General features: G+C 50.5%; 1 protein-coding gene across 1 annotated transcript in view; it reads left to right on the forward strand.

Annotated features, from left to right (window-relative positions):
* LOC143643731 (tyrosine-protein phosphatase non-receptor type substrate 1-like) overlaps positions 1-21091 on the forward strand; it is a 43806-nt gene that overhangs the window by 11612 nt on the left and 11103 nt on the right. The window contains exons 3-7 of the mRNA XM_077112287.1: positions 8125-8496; positions 13738-14052; positions 14618-14947; positions 16933-17040; positions 19875-19899. Of these exons, the coding sequence (XP_076968402.1) occupies positions 8125-8496; positions 13738-14052; positions 14618-14947; positions 16933-17040; positions 19875-19899 (1150 nt within the window). The remainder of the gene's footprint in view (positions 1-8124; positions 8497-13737; positions 14053-14617; positions 14948-16932; positions 17041-19874; positions 19900-21091) is intronic.

Raw genomic sequence — 21091 nt, forward strand, 5'->3', positions numbered from 1 at the left:
AAATAAAACAAAGCAAGGGGCACAGAGAGAGGTAGCATTTTTACAGAGTGGCCAAGGAAGCCCTCTTGAATAGACCTGAAGGAGGCAAGAGAGTCAGCAGGGTAGATATCTAAGGGACAAGAGTTTCAGGCAGAGGAGATACAAGTGCAAAGGCCCTGAGGCAGGTGGAAAATCTGGCATAGTTGCGAACTTTGTGGGCTTTATGGCTATTATAACAATTCCAGATCTCATTCTTAGTAAGGTGAGGGCTGCAGGAGGGTTTTGAGCAAAGGAAGGATGTTAACCTGCCTTAGGTTTTAGAAGTTCCTCTGGCTACAGGGGAGAGGGGGCAGTTTGGAAACTACGATAAGGATGCAAGTGAGAGATGGAAGTGCAGCTGAGATGGTGAAAAAGTGTTCCGGGTCTGGGCAGATCTTGAAAGTTGAGCTAGCAGGTGGGTTTTGGGGATGTGGGAGAAAGAGAAGAGTCCAGGAGATGTGCAGTTCCTAGTCCAGGTCTCTTCACCGCTAATCACCCAGCCTTGGGAAGGAAGAGGTGGCTTCTCCTTTTTACAGGGGAGGAGGGAGAGGCTTAGGGAAAAGGACTGCCACATCACCCCACTAGGGACGAGCTGAAAAGGGATGTAAATCTAGGACTTCTGGCCCAGAGCCTGAGCTTTAGTCTATCTTGGCACTTTCAGAATTTATCTATTACAGGGAGGGGGCCACCAAGGTCTGCCCTTTACTGTAAGAATGTGGCACAATGCCCAGTTCTCAGACTTGCTTGGAGTGGGGATGGCAAAGAGTGTACCCTGGCCCGCAGGCCCACCTCACTTTATTTACCAGGCCGAGTGGTCCCATCAGTGTCAGCTCTAATGCATGGGGTAGCTTCTGCCACACCCCCTGGGATGCCCATCTGATGAGTTTATCCAGACTGCTCCCAGGGATGGCCAGCTGTTCTGATGGGTAATGGAAGCCATCCTGCCGGGTGCTAGGTTAGTCCAGTTCCAGGTTAGCCCACCCAACCTTGCTCATAGCAAAAGAGCAGCCCTAAGGCCTCCACCATGGTTCTTTGTCTCACCTCTGCACCTTGACTTATATGGTCCCTTCCTCCCCTCTCCCTGGCCTCTGTCTGCCCCAGTCCTCAGCTTTTAAGACCCAGCGTAAAGGCCACCACCTCCAGGAAGGCTTTCTTGGTCCCATCCCTCTCCCAAGACCCCAACCCTAAACCCCTTCTCTTCATGACCTATGTCCAAGACTAAGATGTCCTTAGGGCAGGGGCATGTCTTACCTGGCCCTGTATACCGTGGCATCTAGGACAGGGCCTGGCTGCAAAACGAAGTCTTAACAAATTGTCTGGGAGAGCGTGCATGAATCCTTCTGGCTCCAGAGGAAAATGTGTGCCTTGTCATGGCAAGCCTGACTCCAGCTGAGTCAGAGCCCAGAGCTCCTGCTTGGGAATTGTGGAGCCCACGCAGTCACCCACCCGTGCAGCCCCCTCCACGCGGCCAGCTCCAAATACCAGCTGCCTCAGGGACTAGGGCTTCAGCAGGGCAGTTCCAGGCTGGCCTGTTCACTGCTGTGCCCACCACTGTCACGCAGGAGGTGTGCAGGGAAGGCTCTCGCTTCCTCCTGTCGAGGGCGGCACCCTGTACGGAGCTACACGAGGCCGTGCCCGCCGGGAGCTGTCACGGACTCAAGGGAAACATCACTCCCACTGCTCCTCCTCCTCTCACGTGCGGAAACTCAAACATGCCAGGCACCCTCATGGCTGGGCACACCCACAGACACGGGTGCATGGACACACAGGGTGTACATGATGCTCCCCACACATGCTGTCAGCCCTGCTCCCCAGTGCTTCCCCATATTTGTACTCATATGCACGTGCACTCACAGGGCACACCTGCCCTGCATGCATACCCTCTACACACTCTACCACCTTGCACACATATGGGCACACTCATCTGCACATCACAGTCACCCGTGTGTGCCACTCCTCGGTCACTCTCACACACGCATTCACATGCTTACTCCCTACCCCCCCCCCCCCCGCAGGTTTTCACACTCTCCAGCACTGACACTCCCCCACATGCCCTCTCACTTCCACCGATGTGCTTGTACACACCATCCTCAGTTCAGACACTGTCCTGCATACAGTTCACAGCCCCTTATGGCCTGTTCACTAGCGCCCATTTGGACACACTCCTGGGCTGCACTTCCACACATTTCTGTATACATGCGTCCTCTCCTCTTCCTGCTGACATCCATACATGACCCTTTGTGCCCGCCTGTGTGTATACCTGCTCTGCACAGTGGTGCACATATGCACATACTCTCATGCCACCCTCACTCCTGTGTGTACTCTCTCACAGACTCAGCACACTCATATTCAGTGTTCTTTTGCACATTGTTGCACTGTATACTCTCGAACCCAGCCATTAAATCACAACCCAAAAGATACCAAAGGTGACATCTGATGGGGTGCTGCTGTAGGGGAGGTGAGTGATAAGCCCCCAGCCCCCGGGGATGGTGAATAATGACTCTGGTCAGGGAAGGGGGCTCTTCTGTGGGACTGGGAGGAGGTGTCATTCTCTAACCATCTTAGGATGCCAAGCCTTGGGCACTGCCGAGCTCCAGCCATGGGCTTCCAGGCCCCTGGGCCCCTTACTTCTGTGGAAGTGGCCTCTATCCTGTTCCTTGGCTCCAGCAATAATACCCTTTCCTTCTTGGGGCCCCCAGGTGGCTGTCCCAGAGGGCTGCTTTGAGCTGTCACCTTGCTGCCCACTGCTTCCAGGGATGGGCAAGCTCCTGTACGAGTGGCAGTGAGCTCTGGTTCTGGGCAAGGCTGGTTCCTGGGAAATGTACATTTCAGCTCTGTTCTCTTGGCCCCAGAAGAGGCTGACTCCTGGAGGAATGACCCCCAGGGATCACGGTGGCCTGCCTCCCTCCCAGCAAGTTGGGTTCTGAGTCAAGTTGATTTTCCTATTAGAAAAAGCATCCATGCTTATTTTTCCACCTCCTCTGGAAATTGTCTTCCTCTTTTTTTTTTTTAAACCTCAAAAGTCATATGTGAAGATTGTAAAAAAAAAAGCTTTTTCTAAGCCTGATGGTCCTTTCTCAGCCTCATCTTGCTGCATCTCTTGGCAGCATTTCACCCGGGTGATCACACCTTCCTTGGCCTAATTGAGGAAGAGAAAGGAGACTGGGGTGGTTGGAGCAAGGGTAGTCACAGGGAGAGGGCAGGAGGTGGCGTCAGAGACCCAGCAAGCGCCATAGCATGGCCAACCGGGCTGGGGTTTGCTCCAAATGCAGTCATTTAAGTAATTTTTTTAAAAGCTATTTTCACTGCTAGCACGCATGCTCTGTGAGGGCAGGTTCCACAGCCTATCTGCTGACCTTAGCTCAGGCCCTGGCACGCGGTAGGAATTTGGTATAATTAATCATCGGCTGCCCAAGTGCCGGGGGCTCCCAGCCTGCTGCTGATGCACAGTTCCTTATGACAAATACACAGGCCAGGTGCCACCCACTGCCCTGATTTCTCCCATTAGAAAACTGATTTGCATGTTTTATTTCATTAGTTTTTTTTCTGAAACATCATAAATGCTCAATGCAAAAAAAAAAAAAAGAACAAAAACCCAAGATCAAAGACTTAAGTATATTGTTTAAATGCCCTTCTCCCATTTCCCAGCCTTAACACATTGAAACATTTTGGTGTTTATCGTTCAATCAATCACTCAATCAGCAAATATTTATTGAGAATCTACTCTGGGCCAAGTACTCTTTCGGGAGCTGGGGAAATAGCAGTGAACAAAGCAGTTCAGGTCCCTGGGGGAGGGGTCATTTCAACAGTGAACACAAATGTAACGTACATATTTACATGTATAGACTTTTTAAAAATGAAATGAGATATATTATAAAAGTATCTGTTGTTCTAGTTTAGAAAATCTGAAAAAAACAAAACGAAAACCCAAAACCTCACAGTAGAAGGATTAAAAAGGAGCATCCCTATTAGTTATAGAGTCCTTATCTGAAGAGCTTTGTATATTACAGCTTTGTATATAATACCTGGCAGTTGTTTATATATATTTATATGTATTTTACTTTACAAAGTCATGACCATATTGAAAGTACAGTTTCCCTTCATCTTTTTTTTTTTATTGTATAAGTTATACATCCGGCTTTACTTAAAAAGAAAAACGGAAAATACAAACATGAGCCAAATCCCTTGTAAATCTACCACTCAAAATTAATCACTGCTAATCCTTAATGTTATATATGCATTTTTTTTCAAAATTAGAAGTCTGGGATCATACTGAGCATATTGCTTGGTTTATTACCTCTGTTCTCGTAACGTAATTCCATGTTCACAATTGTAATTATACTCTGTCATTTTTTGTGGCTGTAGACTTGCCTGTTATGTGGCTTCACCAAAATAGGATCAACCAGCCTCCTTTCCTTGGACTCTAGGTTATTTCCAGTTTTTCATTTTTGTAAGAACAGCTTCATGAATGATGCTAAATACACACTTCCTTAGTTCTCTGGCGGTATGATTTTATATTGTTTTTATTCATCATATTTTAACTATATCAAAATGTTGATTGTTGTGATCTTTGATGATATATGAGATTAGTTTGTTTTAGTACTTTTGTTTTCTCTAAATGCTTTGCAGTGAGCATGTTTTATTTGCATAATACAATATTATTTTAAAGTATGCATTAAAAATTTCCATAAAACCATGGCTTTGGTGGCAATGGCCTTTTATGGCTGCCTGTAGTTTCATGTAGGGGAAAGGCCAGAATTCACTTAACCAACTCCTATCGTTGGCCATTTTGGATTCTCCCCCCAGTTTTGGGGAGATCATTGGCAGAATACTCACTCTATATTTGGGTTATGTCCTCGGGTGAAGTCCCAGAAATGGAATGACCAGGCTGAAGGCCGGTCCACAGTTCTCACACCTTTGTACATCCTGCCAATCTACTTTCCCAAAAGCATGTTCCAGTTTCCATTCCCATCCACAGCACACGAGAATGCCTGTAGAGCCACCTCCTCTCCAGAGATATTTCAGTTTCTCAGACAGTCGCTCTCCCTACCAAGAGGGCAGGACAGAGTAGGAAACGGTGTGAGTGAGGCCAACAGACTGACCCCAGGCTCGGAAGCACAGGAGCAAATTTTAACAAGCCTGGTTCCCAAAACAGAACCGGCAGAGCAAAAAAAAAGGGTAAGGGGAGAGAGGAAGAGAAAAGGAAGAAACTATGTGCTGGGAAAGAAAAAAACCCACACATATACACAGATTAAAATAATATTTGGCACTTACGTCGCACTTTTAAAATTCTTCAAACGCTTTATAAACACTAGCTAATTAATTGAGCTGCCTAAATCTGGCTACAGTTGGTGGAGAGAGCTCAAGAGGAGCTAAAAAAAAAAAAAAAGAAGAAGAGATGCAGCCCTCCACAACTCCAGATTTTATTGTCGCCTGCTTGGGGTGTGATTACAGGCCTCCGGCTGCACCCCAAGAATAGCCCTGCTCCAACATGCCGCATGCCTGACTCCGCAGTCATCTCTAGCTCATCCTGCTGTCCTCCACCTGCTGACTCACAGCCTCGTGTGCTGTTATTGATAAAGATAATAATAACACTGCCACTTCTTGTGCCATCTGTGAGCCAGGTTCAGCTTGACCCAGGCTTGTCCTGCCTCCTGAGCTCCAGGTAACACATAAAGAGGAGGATCAGAGAGGGGATTGCCCAGGGTCATGGAGCGAGTAAATCCCTTCATTCATTCATTCATTCATTCACTCATTACTGCCTTCATTCAATATGTATTTATTGAAGGCTTAATAGTACCAGACACTGTTCTAGGCAGGGGGTTGGAAATGGTCCCTGGTGGAGCTTACATCCTAGTGGGAGACTGTGACTATCAAGAGAAAATCGACTATATAAATAATATATCGATATTAATAATAGGGACGGGAGCCAGACTTTAACAAGCACTTCCTGTGCAGCAGGTGCTTGGGTACGACTTTTGCCATAATCCTTGTGACTATCCTGGGGTAGAGGTCGGTACCCCAGTTTATGGATGATGCATTTGAGGCCCAGGGAGGGTGGGGGTTGAGCGGGCAGAGAGGGGAACAGGGGTCCTCACGCAGGCCTGCTGGTCCCAGAGCCTGGGCTGCTTCCAAGCAGCATTTTCAGTTCGTCCTGTCTCCTAGACTGAAACGCAGACCCACTGGAGATGTTTCTGGCTCGGTGCTGGTGGCAGCAGCTGGGGCTGTCTCTGATGCCACTGGCTTGCCGCTGCCCTTGGCCTTGGTGTGCCTGTACCTCTGGTGTCTCTCCCACACGCTGCCGCCAGCCCCACCCCTCTTGAGCTGAGCGACACCACCCGGGCTTTGCCTTCACAGGCCTAGGTTTCTCCCCAATTTTTGCTGTGAGAATTGGGCCACCCTTAGCTGGCATTCTGAGGCTCTGCTCCCCTGCCATGAGAACAGACCCCTAGGGTGGTTCCTGGCCTGGAACCACCAGTTCATAATTGGAAGGCCAATTCACAAGGTCTCTCCTGCCCTGGCCAGAGCCGGCGGGAGCTACTCTGGGCCTCTGTGGCCACTCTTTCTGATGCACAAGGCAAAGGTGGGCCAGGCTGGGGAGACCTGCCCAAGATTACATTGCAGGGTGGTGCAGAGCTGAGGCCTGCACCCGGGTCTCCCTGCCCACCAGGCTGCCTCCACTCCCCATCCGAAACTTTCCCATTCTCTCTTTACCCCCCAGTCCGTCTCACTTTCTCATTCCGTCTCTGAGCATCTGTCTCTCCCTCTGTCCTTCTGTGTTTCTCCCCAGTCTTTGTGATCTTCCGCTTTCTTTTTCCTTCTCCACCTTGTTCAGATCTGGGGTCCTGGCTGTGTTTTGCTCACTTGGTCCCTGAGCATTTCATAGTGACTTCACCTGCCCGCTCATCTCCCTGGCTGTTATCTTTGCTCTTCCCCCCAGTCCCCTCGACCTGAGATTCCCTGTCTTTTCTGCCCCAGTGGTCTCCCATTTGGACCTGCCCTTCCTGACGGCCCACCTCCAGAGTTCCTTCTGGCTTCCCAGCCTGGGAGTCCTTGCAGCCCAGACAGGGTTGAGTTCCTCTGTATGTCCCAAGCACCCACGTGGGGGCCTCAGAGACAGCAGCTGGGAGTGACCTTTCAACCACAGCCCCTCCCCCATGCAGTCATTGTTTGCATATGGCAAGAACCCCTGCCCAGTGCCCAGCTCAGCGCTCAGGGACTTCTACCTGTGCTTTCATTTTCTTTTCAGGACAAGCAGGGGGTGGGGAGTGTTCTACCCATCCTGTAGATGGGGAAACTAAGACTCAAAACTGGTGGATAAACTAGGGCCACACATGAAGAAGGGGTTCACACCATGCCTGATGACACCAGGGACCAGATTCTTTTATTTGACACAGTCCCTGACCAAGGCTTACCTGGTCCTTTTGGAGATCCATTAAGATGGGGTCATAGTAACTGCTTTACAGAGGCACGAGCTCAGAGAGCAGGAAGGGGGCCCATCCAGACTGATGGCAGCATTCACAGTCGTGTGTGCTGGCAGTGGGTCCCCAGCTGAGCCTCGGTCACCCCACTGATTACTCAAGGTCCCCCAAACACAAGTGCTTCTACTTCATACTTGGTGTCGTTTTCACTGAGCCACAGCCTGGATGAGCCCCAGACTGGAGTACAGTTTCCCCTTCTAGGGCCTGCTTCCTAGGCGAGGCTGGAGTCAGAACCTAAACTCACGTGAGAACCCCAGGCATGCAACATTGCCATGTACCTCTGAGCCTTCGCCCAGGCTTTTCCCTCTTCCGGGAAAACCATGCCCCGCCCCCCCCTTCTTCCCAGAGAATTCAGAAGTGAATTCCGGGCTCAGTACACATGGCACTTCCAGAGAATAATCAGGCCCTGCACTCAGGCTGGGTTCTGACCTGTGCTCTGCCACATACCTTAACCTCTCTGAGCCTCAGTTTCTCCTGTTGTGAAGATTAAGTGAGATAATTCATACAGCATGCTGAGCACAAGGCCAGCTCATGGAATGTAATCAGTAAATGAAAGCTGTTGGTAAGTGCTCGGGAAAACACAGCAGACCAGGCAGGACGACTGACTGCTCTGTGTTCCCTCCAGGAGCGGCAGGACAGGAGGAGAAGGAGAAGGACCTGCAGGTGACTCAGCCTGAGAAGTCAGTGTCGGTCAAAGCCGGGGAGTCAGTCACTCTACGCTGCACTGTGTCCTCTCTGCTCCCCGTGGGGCCCATCAAGTGGTTCAAGGGGAATGGGGAAGACCGGGAATTAATCTACACATTCAGAGGAGGCGTAACAAACATTCCCCGAGTAACAAACATTACAGACGCCACAAAGGGAAGCAACCTGGAGTTTTCCATCCGCATCAGTAACATCACCCCGTCTGACACGGGCACCTACTACTGTGTGAAGTTCAAGAAAGGGATCCTAGACACGGAGTTTAAGTCTGGCCCCGGCACGCGAGTGTCTGTGAGCGGTGAGTACAGCATGGGCTCCTCTGTGCCCGGGAAAGTGGCAGTACATCAATAATAAAACCCTCTGTTCTTAAAGGAAAACTAAGCATCAGCTGCAGCGGTGGGCGCTTATACTCATGGTCTCAGTTCAGCCCCTTTTACAGACCAGGAAGGTTGAGGCCCAGAGAGGTCACGCTGTTTGCTCAAGACCCCAGGCTGATAAAAGGTGGAGAAGGGTCTTGAACCCTAGTCTGCCAGGCCTCAAGACCTGCCTTTTCCAATCTGGCCCCACCACTGATCCCACAGAGGAGGGGACTGAAGGTTGAGTGATCCCCAGTCCCAGGGCCCCCTGCCACATCCAGGGAGGCCCCCTGCAGTGTGGGGTCTTCCTTTAATCTGCTGCGGTGGCATCAGAAAGGAGCTAAGCAGGCCCAAGCTCCTCTCCTTTGACACAGTGAAGGGAAGTCCAGGCCAGGGTTGGGGAGGACGGCTGTGTATTTAGTCTCAGAAACTTCACATTGAGGAGAAATTCCTAAGAGACAAAGAGTCCCTGTTTGAGTTTGGCTGGAGGAGGTATCGAGTGCTCCTACCGTGCGTCTGTGAGGAAATCCCTTGAGGGATGCGGGACAGACTCACCCACGGAGTCACTGGAGGCTCCTAGCAGAGCGGAATCTTCTCAGGGTCCCTCACTCTAGGAAGGGATTGCCTGGGTGGGAGACTCAGGGGGCTCCAGTGGAGGCAGCAAAGAACAGGTTCATTTGGGGGTCTCTGCCAGAGGCCCGGGATTCTCTTTTCACCTTCTAAGCCCTGGTATGTCAACATGTGAAGGACTTTAGCCTGTGTCCAGCCCAGCCCCCCCTTAGAGATGGAGCTCCTGAGGCCAGGAAGCAACAAGGGCCTTGCCCACTGTCCCACGGCAAGTTATTGATGAAACTGGGATGGGAACACAGATAGGATTCCAGACCAGGCTCCTACTGCCCCAGCATGAGATGCTCTTTCCATCATAGAGTCAGAGCATAGCAGGTGCTGAATAAAAGCCCGTCGAACTGAATGAACCCTTGAGCAGGAAGCCAGCAGATCCCCTCTTCCTCCTCTGTTTCCCAAAGGTGCAGAAGGCCTGGCCCTCTGACGTCTGTTGGTTAGTAGAAAGCCCCCCACAAACGTTAGTGCCTCATTCCACGTCGGTCATCATATATCAGTATATATGGAGATGCTGCTTTCTTTTTAACGGCTGCATAATATAGTATGGTATAGACAACCATAATTCTATATTATGGTGGATGTTTAAGCTGTTTTCCAATTTCCTGTTAGTGGATATTTAAGCTGTTTTCCATCTTAAGCTGTTAAAGCAATGATGCAGAGAATGACCTTTACTCGTGTCCTTCTACTCAACTGGAGAGCCCCCTGGAAGGACATTGCTGGGTCAAACAGGAGGTGCATTTTTATTTCTCTGGGTGTTTCCAAATTCCCCACCTGGATGCTATAGGAATCACATCTGCCCCAATCCCTGGACGTAGGCTGGGCAGAGGTCTTGATCCTGATTTTACAGATAGAACAGATGAAGAGACTGAAGATCTAGGTGATATAGTCCTTTCCCTTATCTGAGCAATCATACCTAGTCAGTGGCTCATCACGGACTCCCGACAGCTAACTGCTAGCCCAGTCCTCACTCCTCTTTGTCATGCTCTCTCCAGGACGGAGGTGGCAGGGAGCAGGGAGTTGCCGTGTCACACCTTGTCCGGCACTGTCCATTAATGGATGGCAAACTCCGTATGCCCAATCTGCAAAGGCCAGGCCATGCTGTACCCCTTTTACAGATGAGGGCGCTGAGGCTCAGAGAAGGGCAGGGAGGAAAGCTGAGATTTGAATCCCAAACAGACTGACTCCGCTGCCTCTGCTTTCTGCATACCCTGCTCTGGCCCTCTCTTTTTAAAAAACCTTGCATTGTTCTGTTTTAAGGCAATAAGCAGTAAAAAAAAAAAAAAAATCCCATGGGGAAGGAGTGACTAGATTTACATTCCCAGATCACAGAGATTCAGCCAACTTGTCGTGATATACTGACCCTTTCCTAAAAGCCCATCTGGGTACGAAGCCTTCCGAGGCTCTGCGCCCTGTTGGGGGGGGGGCCTCGCCTCACTGCGCAGCCGCCGTGGAAGAGCTGCGGGAAAGCAGGGGCGGGGCCTGGCGCCATCCCAGCAGGCACCGCGCACCCCGTAGTTCATGGCCGGGAAGACCTAGCCATGGTGACAGGAAGGCTATTCTAGAGGGTGCCGGGGTCCCGTGTGAACAAGAGTTTATATTCCACGTCCTCCCTTTATTCCTGCCACAGGCGACTAGGCCTGGGGGCTCAGCAGGGCGACATCTCCCTAGGCTTGGTTGAAGAACCTCACAGGACAGAGGAGGTGGGGCCACCCAGGAGAGGGCTCGGGGGGCTACAGGAGCCCCCGGGACCCCGTTCATCCGCCAGGCCTCATCTCATCTGCAAATGGGGGTGAGCGCGGGCTCCTTTTAGGGAAGTTGAAAGGTTTCGCGTGTACAGCGCCACACGCGGCGTAGGTCCCGGGGAAAGCAGGTGACGGCTGAGCCTCGGCTTCCTCATCTGGAGAATGTGGATGAGCACGACCACCTTTCCAGTGAGTGGTGGTTATTGTCATCCCAAAGCTGTGGGGTCCTAGACAAGTCTGGACTTGGCAGGAATCCTGTTTCTCCCTGTGTGCAATGGTGCCAGTCATGGCTACTGTTCGGGGTTCTTTAAGAACTGGAGAGGTCGTGTATAGGGCCCTGGATTGTGGTTGGGTTGGGATTATCACTGGGTGTCAGTGAGTACAAGAGCACCCATTCTGGATTCGAATTTAAGCCGTGCACTTCCCAGCTGTGTGGCCTGAACAAGTCACTTCTACCCCTTGGGTCTCGGCATCCTCAGATGTTGATAACATGGACCTTCTGGAGAATAGCATTCGCAGGCGACAGCTCCTTGAGGGCCCAAGTGTGACATGGAAACTCCCTCCTACGGACACGCCTAGGGCTAGAACAGACTCCTGAGGAAGGGAGCCCAGACAAAGCACTGTTCAGATCCCAGCTTCACTGCTGGGGGACGTCTCTTCTTTCCCTATGTTTGCGTCTAAGCAGGCACCGGAATCCCAACAAATCCTCACTGTTCAGGCTTAGAACCCTCCCAGTCTCAGCACACCAAAATGTCACAGACGAAATCTGTTCCCTCCCTCCTTTCCAAATGATGCCAGCTTTCTGTAAATAGCTAATCTAGAGGGAAAAGCCTGTGACCTTGTTTGTGTTTTGAAAACCAATTTGCCAAACTTGTTTCCTAAGGGGATTATTTTAAAAAGAGGGAGAGAAGCATCATTTGGTGGTTTCTGCTGCTTTTTCATTTGGCTTTTTCGAGGTAGCTGCACAGAGCAGGATTTGAGACTTTTCTTGTTTATGCTTTTGTTTTGCCTTCTTATTGTCTGATGGATAAATATGGAGTTTAAGAACTAGTAGCAGCTAGATGATATAATAACAGATGTTATTAACATCTTTTTTTTTTTTTTTTTTTTTTTTTTTAAAGACAGAGAGAAGGAAGGAAGGATAGAAGGAAGGAAGGAAGGAAGAAAGGGAAACATTTTTAAACATTTTCTTGTTTTTATTGTATTCTGTTTCTCCGTTTTTGTTACATGGGCTGGGGCCGGGAATCGAACCGAGGTCCTCCGGCATAGCAGGCAAGCACTTTGCCCGCTGAGCCACCGCGGCCCGCCCTGTTATTAACATCTTAATATGATTGTTCTTTATTATATACCTACCGTATGCCAGGCTCTGTGGTTTACATCTGTCATCTCTAATCTCACTAGGTTGGTGTTTTATCCACTTTTTATAGAAGCAGACACAGGCTCAGAAAGAGAAAGAACAGAGATGCAAGAATAACCAGCCCTTAGGAAATGGGGAACTCCCCCATTTGCCTGCCATGTACCCTGGTTCAGCCTCATTCCTCTGAGCCTCATCCCATGAATGGGGACCACACTGGGACCCCCTCCCAGGACGTGTGGGAAGAACAAAGAGCCGGGGTGCAAGGGGGGGAGCCGGCCAGTGTCAGGCAGCTAAGTAGTGCTCACTAAACGGTAATGGATTACGACATCTCATCCTTTTGGGGATGCCTGGGCTTTTTCTGATTTTAGAACTTGACTCAGTCAAGTGATGCCTTCCTTATTATGCCCACAGAGGGTTTTTTGGGTGTTTGGAAGCCAGGTAAGTATTGACCTTGGCAAATGTTTGTAGTACTTGCTGGCTGGCAACTGCTACAGAACGTTTTGGGTAATAATTAGCCATTTGTAGACACCACAGAATCTTCTTTAGGGCCTGTCTGCAGGGAGAAGCTGCCCTCATTCTTCTGGTTCTCCGATTTGCTTGTGCTCCCAGGACAAGGGATGGGTGTCTCCGCGCTTAGTCTGTTTGAAGAATTTACCCGTCTTTGGCCTTCTCAGCGCTCTGTGATCTCTATTTTCAACCCAAAACTGATCCCAAAGAAGACTCCAGATTCAGAAAAACGTTCCTTGCCCCTCCCTTTCAAGGTCAGGGCATGGAACAGATGAGGCCCCACTCGAATGTTAACATGTGGGAAGAATGAAAACTGGAGTAAATTGATGAGTTACTGAAGGGGAAGCTCTGGCTACAAATAAAGTGTGACTTCAAGGTAGATCTGTGCTTGTTTGTTTGTGTTTAACCTCTTCTGGTTTGACCCAAAGCAAAAGTGCTTGCATTGCCTCATTTCATCCTCTCTGTGACGCCTGGCAGAGGGTTTCCCCCAACCCCGTCCCATTTACAGATGAGCCAACTGGGACGTGACCTGGCCACATGGCTCCTGGATCACAGCAGAGCTGGGCCGGTCAGCTGGTTCCAGCCCACCTGCAGGTCTCGCTGTGCCCCTCCCTGTACGCATGCACTCCCCGAAATGCTTGCTCTGAAGTTGGTGAGGTATCCAGATGAGGCCAGCGAGAATAGTGAATATAGAGGGAACCAAGCAGTCTGTTCCTGGCAGATCTCCTGGGGCCAAGGAAGCCAAGTAGGCTTTGAACTCAGGCCGGGAATTCCTCCTCTGTCCTGGTACTCTCTGAACCTTTGCTTCTTTCTCTGTACGATGGGCATAACGGTAGCCCCCTCCCAGCACTAGAGAAGGGTTCAGTATCCCAGAGAGGAAGATCCTTACCAGTACTGGTGCTTTGTTGCTGGTTGTCACCATCACGCTTACTGTTTATAAATGCTCCTTCTTATAGCCAAACCCTCTCTCCCCGTGGTCTCAAGCTCCCCAGAGAGGGCCACGTCTGGGCAGACCGTGAACTTCACCTGTGAGTCCCACGGCTTCTCCCCCAGGAATGTCAACCTGACATGGTTCAAAAATGGGAACGTGCTCCCAGCCGTCCAGACCACCGTGGTCCCATCGAACGACAGCGTCTCCTACAACATCTCCAGCAGAACCGTGGTGGAGCTGAGCTCAGGGGATGTCCGCTCCCAGGTCATCTGCGAGGTGGCCCACAACACCTTGCAGAGCCCTCTCCGTGGGACAGCCAACTTGTCTGAGTTCATCCGAGGTAGAGATTCGCGCACCCAGCCCTAGCTGCACCCCAACATGGCTGCTCCCCAGGTTACGCTCCAATGCTTGATTTTCCTGGAGTCTTATTCCCACTTGTCCCTCCCAGGCCCCTGCACCAGTGAGGGCTGGGTGCTCAGCCCTGCACTTTCCCTTATGGTTACTTCAGTAGCAGCTGCAGGTTGACGCTTGCCATGTGCCAAGTGTCATGCTAGGTGGTTTCATTTATTTCATTGTCAGTGCCGTTTATTTTACGAACAGCAGCTGCAATTATTTAGTCCCTACCCTGTGCAGTCCCCATTTATTTTGCTATCTTTATTATACTCCTATTGCATGCTATTGATTTCACTCATTGTTACGCTGATAGGAGCTACCAGTCCTTAAGCATCTGCAGTGTGCCAGGCACCATGCTCAGTGATTTCACTCGTAGTGTTTGAGTGCCTTCTGCATGCCTGGCTCTGTCCTGGGTGACTCCCTGGCCATGGTGGTGAGAACTCACCATCATCGAGCCCCTCCCTTTGATCTGTCTGTTCCTACGATCAGAGCCTCTGCCTGTGCTGTTTCAGTTCCGCCTACCTTGAAGATGATGCCACACTTTCCGCCAGGGAACCAGGTGAACGTCACCTGCCAGGTGGAAAGATTCTACCCCAAGAAAGTACAGCTGACCTGGTTGGAGAATGGAAACATGTCCCGAACAGAAACAGCTCTGATCCCTGTAGAGAACAAGGATGGGACCTATAACCTGACAAGCTGGCTCCTGGTGAACTCGTCTGCCCACAGGGAGGACGTGGTGGTCACCTGCCAGGTGGAGCATGATGGACAGCCAGCAGTCAGCGCACAGCAGACCCTGGAGGGCTCTGCCCACCAGAAGGACCAGGACCCCAAAATACCGCCTGGTGAGGCCTCCGCTCCACCCCACCTGGCTGTATTTAAGTTGCATTTAAATTTTATCTTTGCTTATTAATGTTAAAGTAATAATCCATGCATTTTATAGAATAATCTAGACATCTATAAATATAAAGTGGGATTAAAAGGTGAGCAACCTTCCCCCAAATCCCACATCCCATGGGTTTCCCACAGCTGTAAAAATTGGTATATATTTGTTTTACATAAATATATGTTAAAGAAGGGAGAGAGGAAAGGGGAAGGGAGGGAGGCAGGGGGGGCCACCCTAATCATCATGTCTTGCCTCTTGTTTTCTTCACCTGACTATTGTTACATCACATCCCTCTTCCTCACTCTCTCTCTCTCTCTCCTCCCCTGGTCTTCCTGGCTTCCCTGGGCTGCCTGTCCCAGCATACCATCCAGCCATCTCACAGGGAAAGGGCAGAATTTAGGATGTTTTGTCTTGCCTCGAGTGTGATCAGTGCTGCAATGAATGTCCTTGGACATAATATATCTCTTGAACATGCAACTCTTTCCATGGGACAAATTCCAAAGCGGCATTTCTGAACCTATTTAAGCCAATAACACTGCCAGGTTGCCCTTTCAAAGGGCTGTACGTATTTACTCTCCTGGGAGAGACAAAGGGTGCCAGCGCATCCTTTTCTCAGCCCCTTCCAATCTGTTGTCAATGTATTTCTTTTCCGTCTTCCAAATGGCAGCACCTAGTTGGTGTTTCAGAGCCATTGTGGAAAGTTCCATTACCTCCTCACCATGGCTGATGCCTGGCACATGGCAGACACTTTGAAAGGATTCATTTTGAGGCCATTTCTTTCCTTAAAGTATCCTTCAAGGACAACAGGGAAGCTCTAAAGAAGCCTTGGTGGCTTCTTTCATTTTATTGATGCCCGGTTTTCATGGACAGAACAATGCACTGGAAGAGTGGATGTCTGGAATTCCGCTCTGGCTCTAACTTGCCATGTGATCCTGGACCAGGCTGTGCCCCTCTCTGGGCCTCTGTTTGCTCACTGGGGAGTTGAAGGAGATGAGCTAACAACCTCAGTCTCTGCTGGTATGGCCCATGGCTGTCTTGTTTAGTATTGGAGCTTCAGGCCTGGACACAGTAGGCACTCAGTAAATACTTTCAGAAAGGATGAAAGAGATAGTGGCTTGCTTGGTTGGTTAATTAGATAGGTTAGTTATATAGGTAGGTAGATAGATAGGTAGTTAATCCTCAGAACTATCTAGTGATGAAGGGATTATTATTGACCCCAATAACCGAAGAGGAAGTCAAAGGGTTAACACTTGCCCACTTTCCCACAACTAGTAAAGGGCATTGATCTGAGCCAACTTCCCATGGCTTACAGCGGGGCTCCTGATTAACCATGATGTTCTGGTCTTGGATCCCCTGCCAGCCAAGCCTCTGCTCTCCACTTCAAGTCTCCTGGGTTCAGAGCTCCTATGTGAGCTCCTAAGCCCAACACACATGGCTCAAGTCTTAGGAACAATTCGGTGGACAGCCCCTGAGTTTTTCAGAGTCCATAGTCCATGTTCCCCATTCTCCTCTGGTCTCCTCATCTTCACCACCTTACACCGAATTGCCAATTTGGGGTTCAGGTGGATTTGTGGTGCCCTGGTTGCGCCGGCTCTCTTGTGTTGACTCCAGATGAGAATGAACATGTTTTTTTTCTCTCGGGAGTGAGATTTCTAGTCACGAGTGAGATTTCTAGTCACATCTTGGTTCCTCCATTACTGTTGGCAACAAATATTTCCCCTCCGAGAACTTCAGCCTGCCCTTAGCACTGCCCTCTGGACTGTCTATGTGGGCCGGGGAGTGTGTGCAGACCTGTGAGCACGCCCATGTGGCTGGAGCCATCTGAGAATGCCCAGGCAGTTGTTCGCAGTTGACGATGCCTGTGTAGCAGTGAAAAGGAGTGGTGGGTTTGAATCTCTGTTTCTAATCTGTGTGCATGAAGCCTTTCCTCCGTGTGACCCCCAGGTAACCCTAGCAGCTGGAATATGTTTATCGTGGTGGGCGTGGTGTGTGCCTTGCTGGTGGCCCTCCTGATCGCAGCCCTCTACCTCCTCCGAATCAGACACAAGAAAGGTGCGTGGATTCCCCTCCGCTACTCCCTAATCATTTCAGCTGTGAGCTGGAGTGCTTTGGGCAACATGTGGCTTAAACCAGAAGGACATCCAGGTGGTTCGGATAGCCAGGAGTCCAGAAGTAGTCGCCCTAGGGTAGCAGCTCCACCAGGTTGGCATCTGGGTTGCTTACTCCCATAACTGGCCTTCTTCTCATGGTTGCAAGATGCCTGTCGTTGTTCCAGGCCTCACACCCTCATGGGACCACCCACTGAGGTGGGAAGCAGGGAGCTGCTGGAGTAGTAAGATGGGACTCTCCTGGCTTCTCTCACGGAGCAAACAGTATTTCGCAGGAGCTCCCTGGTAAACTTCTGCTTTCCTTTCACATGCCTAGGTGATGTGCTCAGCCCCCTGACAGGTGGCTGGAAGGGAATGTGGTTAATCTCACCACCTCCCTCTGAGGCTGGCAGGAGGATAAAGTAGGTGACTACAGGTAGAGCGTTAGGAAAGTACATGGCATGCAGCCAGTTCTCCGTAAGTGTTAGCTCCTGGACTGTGTTGTATGTGAGCCCAGAAATAGTGAGCTACCTCCCTGGAGAGACCCTCTTACATTGGCAAGGTGTGTGAGCTCCAGCTCTGCAGCAGAAGTGTGCAGATTCAAATTCAGACCATCTTCCTTGTTTCTGTGCATGTGTGTGTGTACACATGAGTTGTATGTCCTTGACTTGTGTGTGGCTCCTGTGTGTGTATGGTTGTTGCTGTGGTAAGGCCCTGACTTTAGAGTTCAACAAATCAATATTCCAGACCCTCATTACATATGCTTAATCAGTTTGTCCTCCATATGGCTCAGTTTCCACATCTGTAAAATGGGGTTAGACATGCCTCCCTCAGGGGATAGTTGTGAGAACCAAATCAGCTCCTATGTGTTAATGGGCCTGACACATAGTAGGACCTCCATAAATACCTGCTCTCTTCCCCACTTTTGGAAGAGACCATTCTAAGCCAGTGTTTCTGAATGTTTTGGACTATAAGAGATAGAAATACATTTCACATCTCAATCTAGAACACATATACACTCCTGTGTATAAAATAGAAACTCTGATGTTTCATCGTATTCTGTTCTATTTTCTTTTAAAAGAGGTTGGTTGTAACCTGCTGTGTGCCGTGGCCTACAAAGTGAAAAATGCCACCTGAGCTGCCTTTTTGCACCTGGACCCCCAGGCCGAGCTTGGACAGCCCTGCAGTGTATCTCTCACACCTCCCTCTGCATCCCCTCCACCTGTAACCCCCACCTTTCCCGCCCTGCAGGGCTAGCTGTGATGACTCTTTATATCCCCTTAGGGTCTGGCATCTAGAAGACATCCTGCAAGGTGACAAAGGCAGTCCTTTTGACAGCGCATTTGTGGTGGTCACTAATCAAATCCCAACCACCCTTTTTGGAGCTCACCTTTGACACCCTTCAGGGTCCCTGGCCTGTAACATCTCACACCCGTGGGGTTAGGCATCAGCAACCTGGGATTCCAGAAGAGGAACCAGGGGTTTAGAGAGCTACAGGCACTCATGAAGGCTGCACAGCCCATATGGTGACTTAGTCCTCATCGCAGACCTCTGAGTTGATATCACCAAACTGATTTTACAGATGAGGAAACTGAGGCACAAGGAGGTTACAGAATTTGCTCAGGACCTCCCCACTGGAAAGTGGTGGAGCCAGGAGTCAAATCCAGGCAGCAGGTTTTCAGGGCCCACACTCAGAACCACTCTGTATACTGCTTTCACCCTAATGTGGCGCCCTTCCCCAACCTGGGCCCTGGAGGTGGCGGTTTAGGTGGTGGCCCATCCACTGCAACTCAATGCTCCCAATGAAATATCCTGCTTTTAATTCTGCCACTTGCCGGCTGTGTGACCACTTGGTCTCCTCGCCTGTGAAATGGGAGCAATCAGGCACTGGGTTCCCCAGATGACTCATATCCCAGCATTTTGCAAGCCACCAGCCTCCAATCAAATACTGAAAGCCAAGCTGCAGCCTTCCCAACTGGCACCCATTCCTCTCAAGATCAGCACCAAGCGTTAACCTAGAAGCGAGAACTCTTTCATTGTTGCAGCCTCCAGCCTGTTAAAGTGCGGCGCAGAGCACAACTGAATGTGCATGTTGCTTTTTAATTACAATTTTACAGTGAAATCCGAGTCAAACGGTTGCTGAACCCCAGAGGCTACTCTGTGGGGTGCTCCATATTACAGATTTAAAAACCCTGAACCAGATGGACCCTTTCATCCCTCCTAAAATCCTTTTCTTGGAGAGTGCTGACATGTAAATAAATGCATACCTAGCTAAACCCTACAAGTTGTGGAGGTGAAATCCCCATGCAGAGAAAGGAAATATCCCATTCAGGGTCACACTGCAGGTTGGTAGCAGAACTAAGACCTGAACTTGGTTCCCTTAACTCCCAACCCTGCTGCAATTTACTCTCCAGCAGTGACTGGCTCTGACCTGGAGCTGGCCTTGCGGTAGAGCCTCCCCTAGGGTTTGTGGCTGAGTGGAGGTGAGACCCAGACAGAGGAAAGGCAATTGGCCCCTGCCACGCTGGAGGCTGCTTTTGGATTTGGCAACTCCCAGGTGTGGTAGAGCAGGAGGACCCTGCTCCCTACCTGTGGTCTTTCTCTCAAGCTAGATAATGGATTCCCCCACCAGGGTGGGGGCGGGGGATCCCCGTGGCTCTGAGCGGAGGTTTCAGCAATCCTCTCTGCACCCTTGGAGGCAAGCCTTTGCCAGGGAAAAACAGAAGTTACCCAAGAAAGTGTGTTTCGAGGTTAACTAACTACTTCTTTCTTTCTTTCTTTTTTTTTTTTATCTCTTAGCCAAGGGTTCTACTTCTTCTACAAGGTAAGTGCACCCTCAGGCTAGAATGCTTTTGCAGGTGTCATTTGGTCAGTTGACAAACCTGAAAACTGCAAAGCACAATCCACACCCACTGACCGCACCCGCACCACACCCTGTTTTTATTCCTTGTCTTGGTGAGCTCCGCACACCAGGTCTGCTTTCGGCTCCTGCCTAGGCCTTTCCGCCCATGGAGGCATCGATGTCTTTCTGCTGTCCCCAGGTAGTAAGGCCCTCAGTGAATCCTGTTTGGATGGTGGCAGAGACCTCCCATGCTTTCTGCACAGCCCACACCACCAGGATCCCCGTCCCAGACCCAAATCGTATACCCTGCCCTTTCCTTCACCCAGTACTGAGCCCCTCAATGTGGTTCTGACGCTGCGAGCGCTGAGGTGGGTAAGATGGAGGGTTCTGGGCCTCCCAGAGCTCACGGCCCCGTCAGAATGGCCATCCTCTTGCACTGCAGGCAGCACCTTAGTTTGTGTATTTGTTCTTGCAGTAGTGATTTGCTGGGTCCCTGCTACGTACCAGCTCTGTGCTGGGTGCTGAGGAGCAGCAGGGGGGGAGGCAGCAGCAGATGAGTTACAGCCCAGGCCTTTGGGGGGCTTCAGGCAATAAACCTGGAAGCAGAATGCCATGTAACTTCATGGCAGGCGGTGAGGAGTGCCACCCCATAAGGGGCTGTGGAGGCTGCCTCAGGGTGGGGGGAGGCCTGTGCAGAGGTGGCGTGAGCAGGAGCTTTGGCCAGGAGGAGCCTGCCCAGCAGAGAGCAGCCTCTGCGAAAGCCCTGACCTGGGCTATGTGGTGGAGTGGGAGGAACAGGGAGGAGGCCCGAGTGGTGGGCAGAGGTAGCAGGAAGGGGCAGGAGATGGGGGCGGGGAGATGCACATCCACTGTCTGCTGGGTGTATTAGTGGTTCCAACTTTTTCAGCTTTTAGGATGGTCCTTCCTCTCCCCAGTGGGGTGGGGGTATCACCCCAGGCCCTAACCTGCTAATGGATCTGCACAGAAACACAAGAACTTCCAAACGAAGGGGAATGCATGAAAACTAAATAGCTGCATGGCCACTCAGAGCAGGTTTTGCTGCCATGGGCTTTGTTGAGCTTTGTGGGTTTTACAACTGTAGTTTAGGGATGACTGAGGAGGCCCAGTGGTCTAGGGTTGGGGGGCATAGAAGGATGCTGCTGAGCTTTACTGA

The sequence above is a fragment of the Tamandua tetradactyla genome, chromosome 1 (genome assembly GCF_023851605.1).
Source record: "Tamandua tetradactyla isolate mTamTet1 chromosome 1, mTamTet1.pri, whole genome shotgun sequence".
Taxonomy (NCBI): domain Eukaryota; kingdom Metazoa; phylum Chordata; class Mammalia; order Pilosa; family Myrmecophagidae; genus Tamandua; species Tamandua tetradactyla.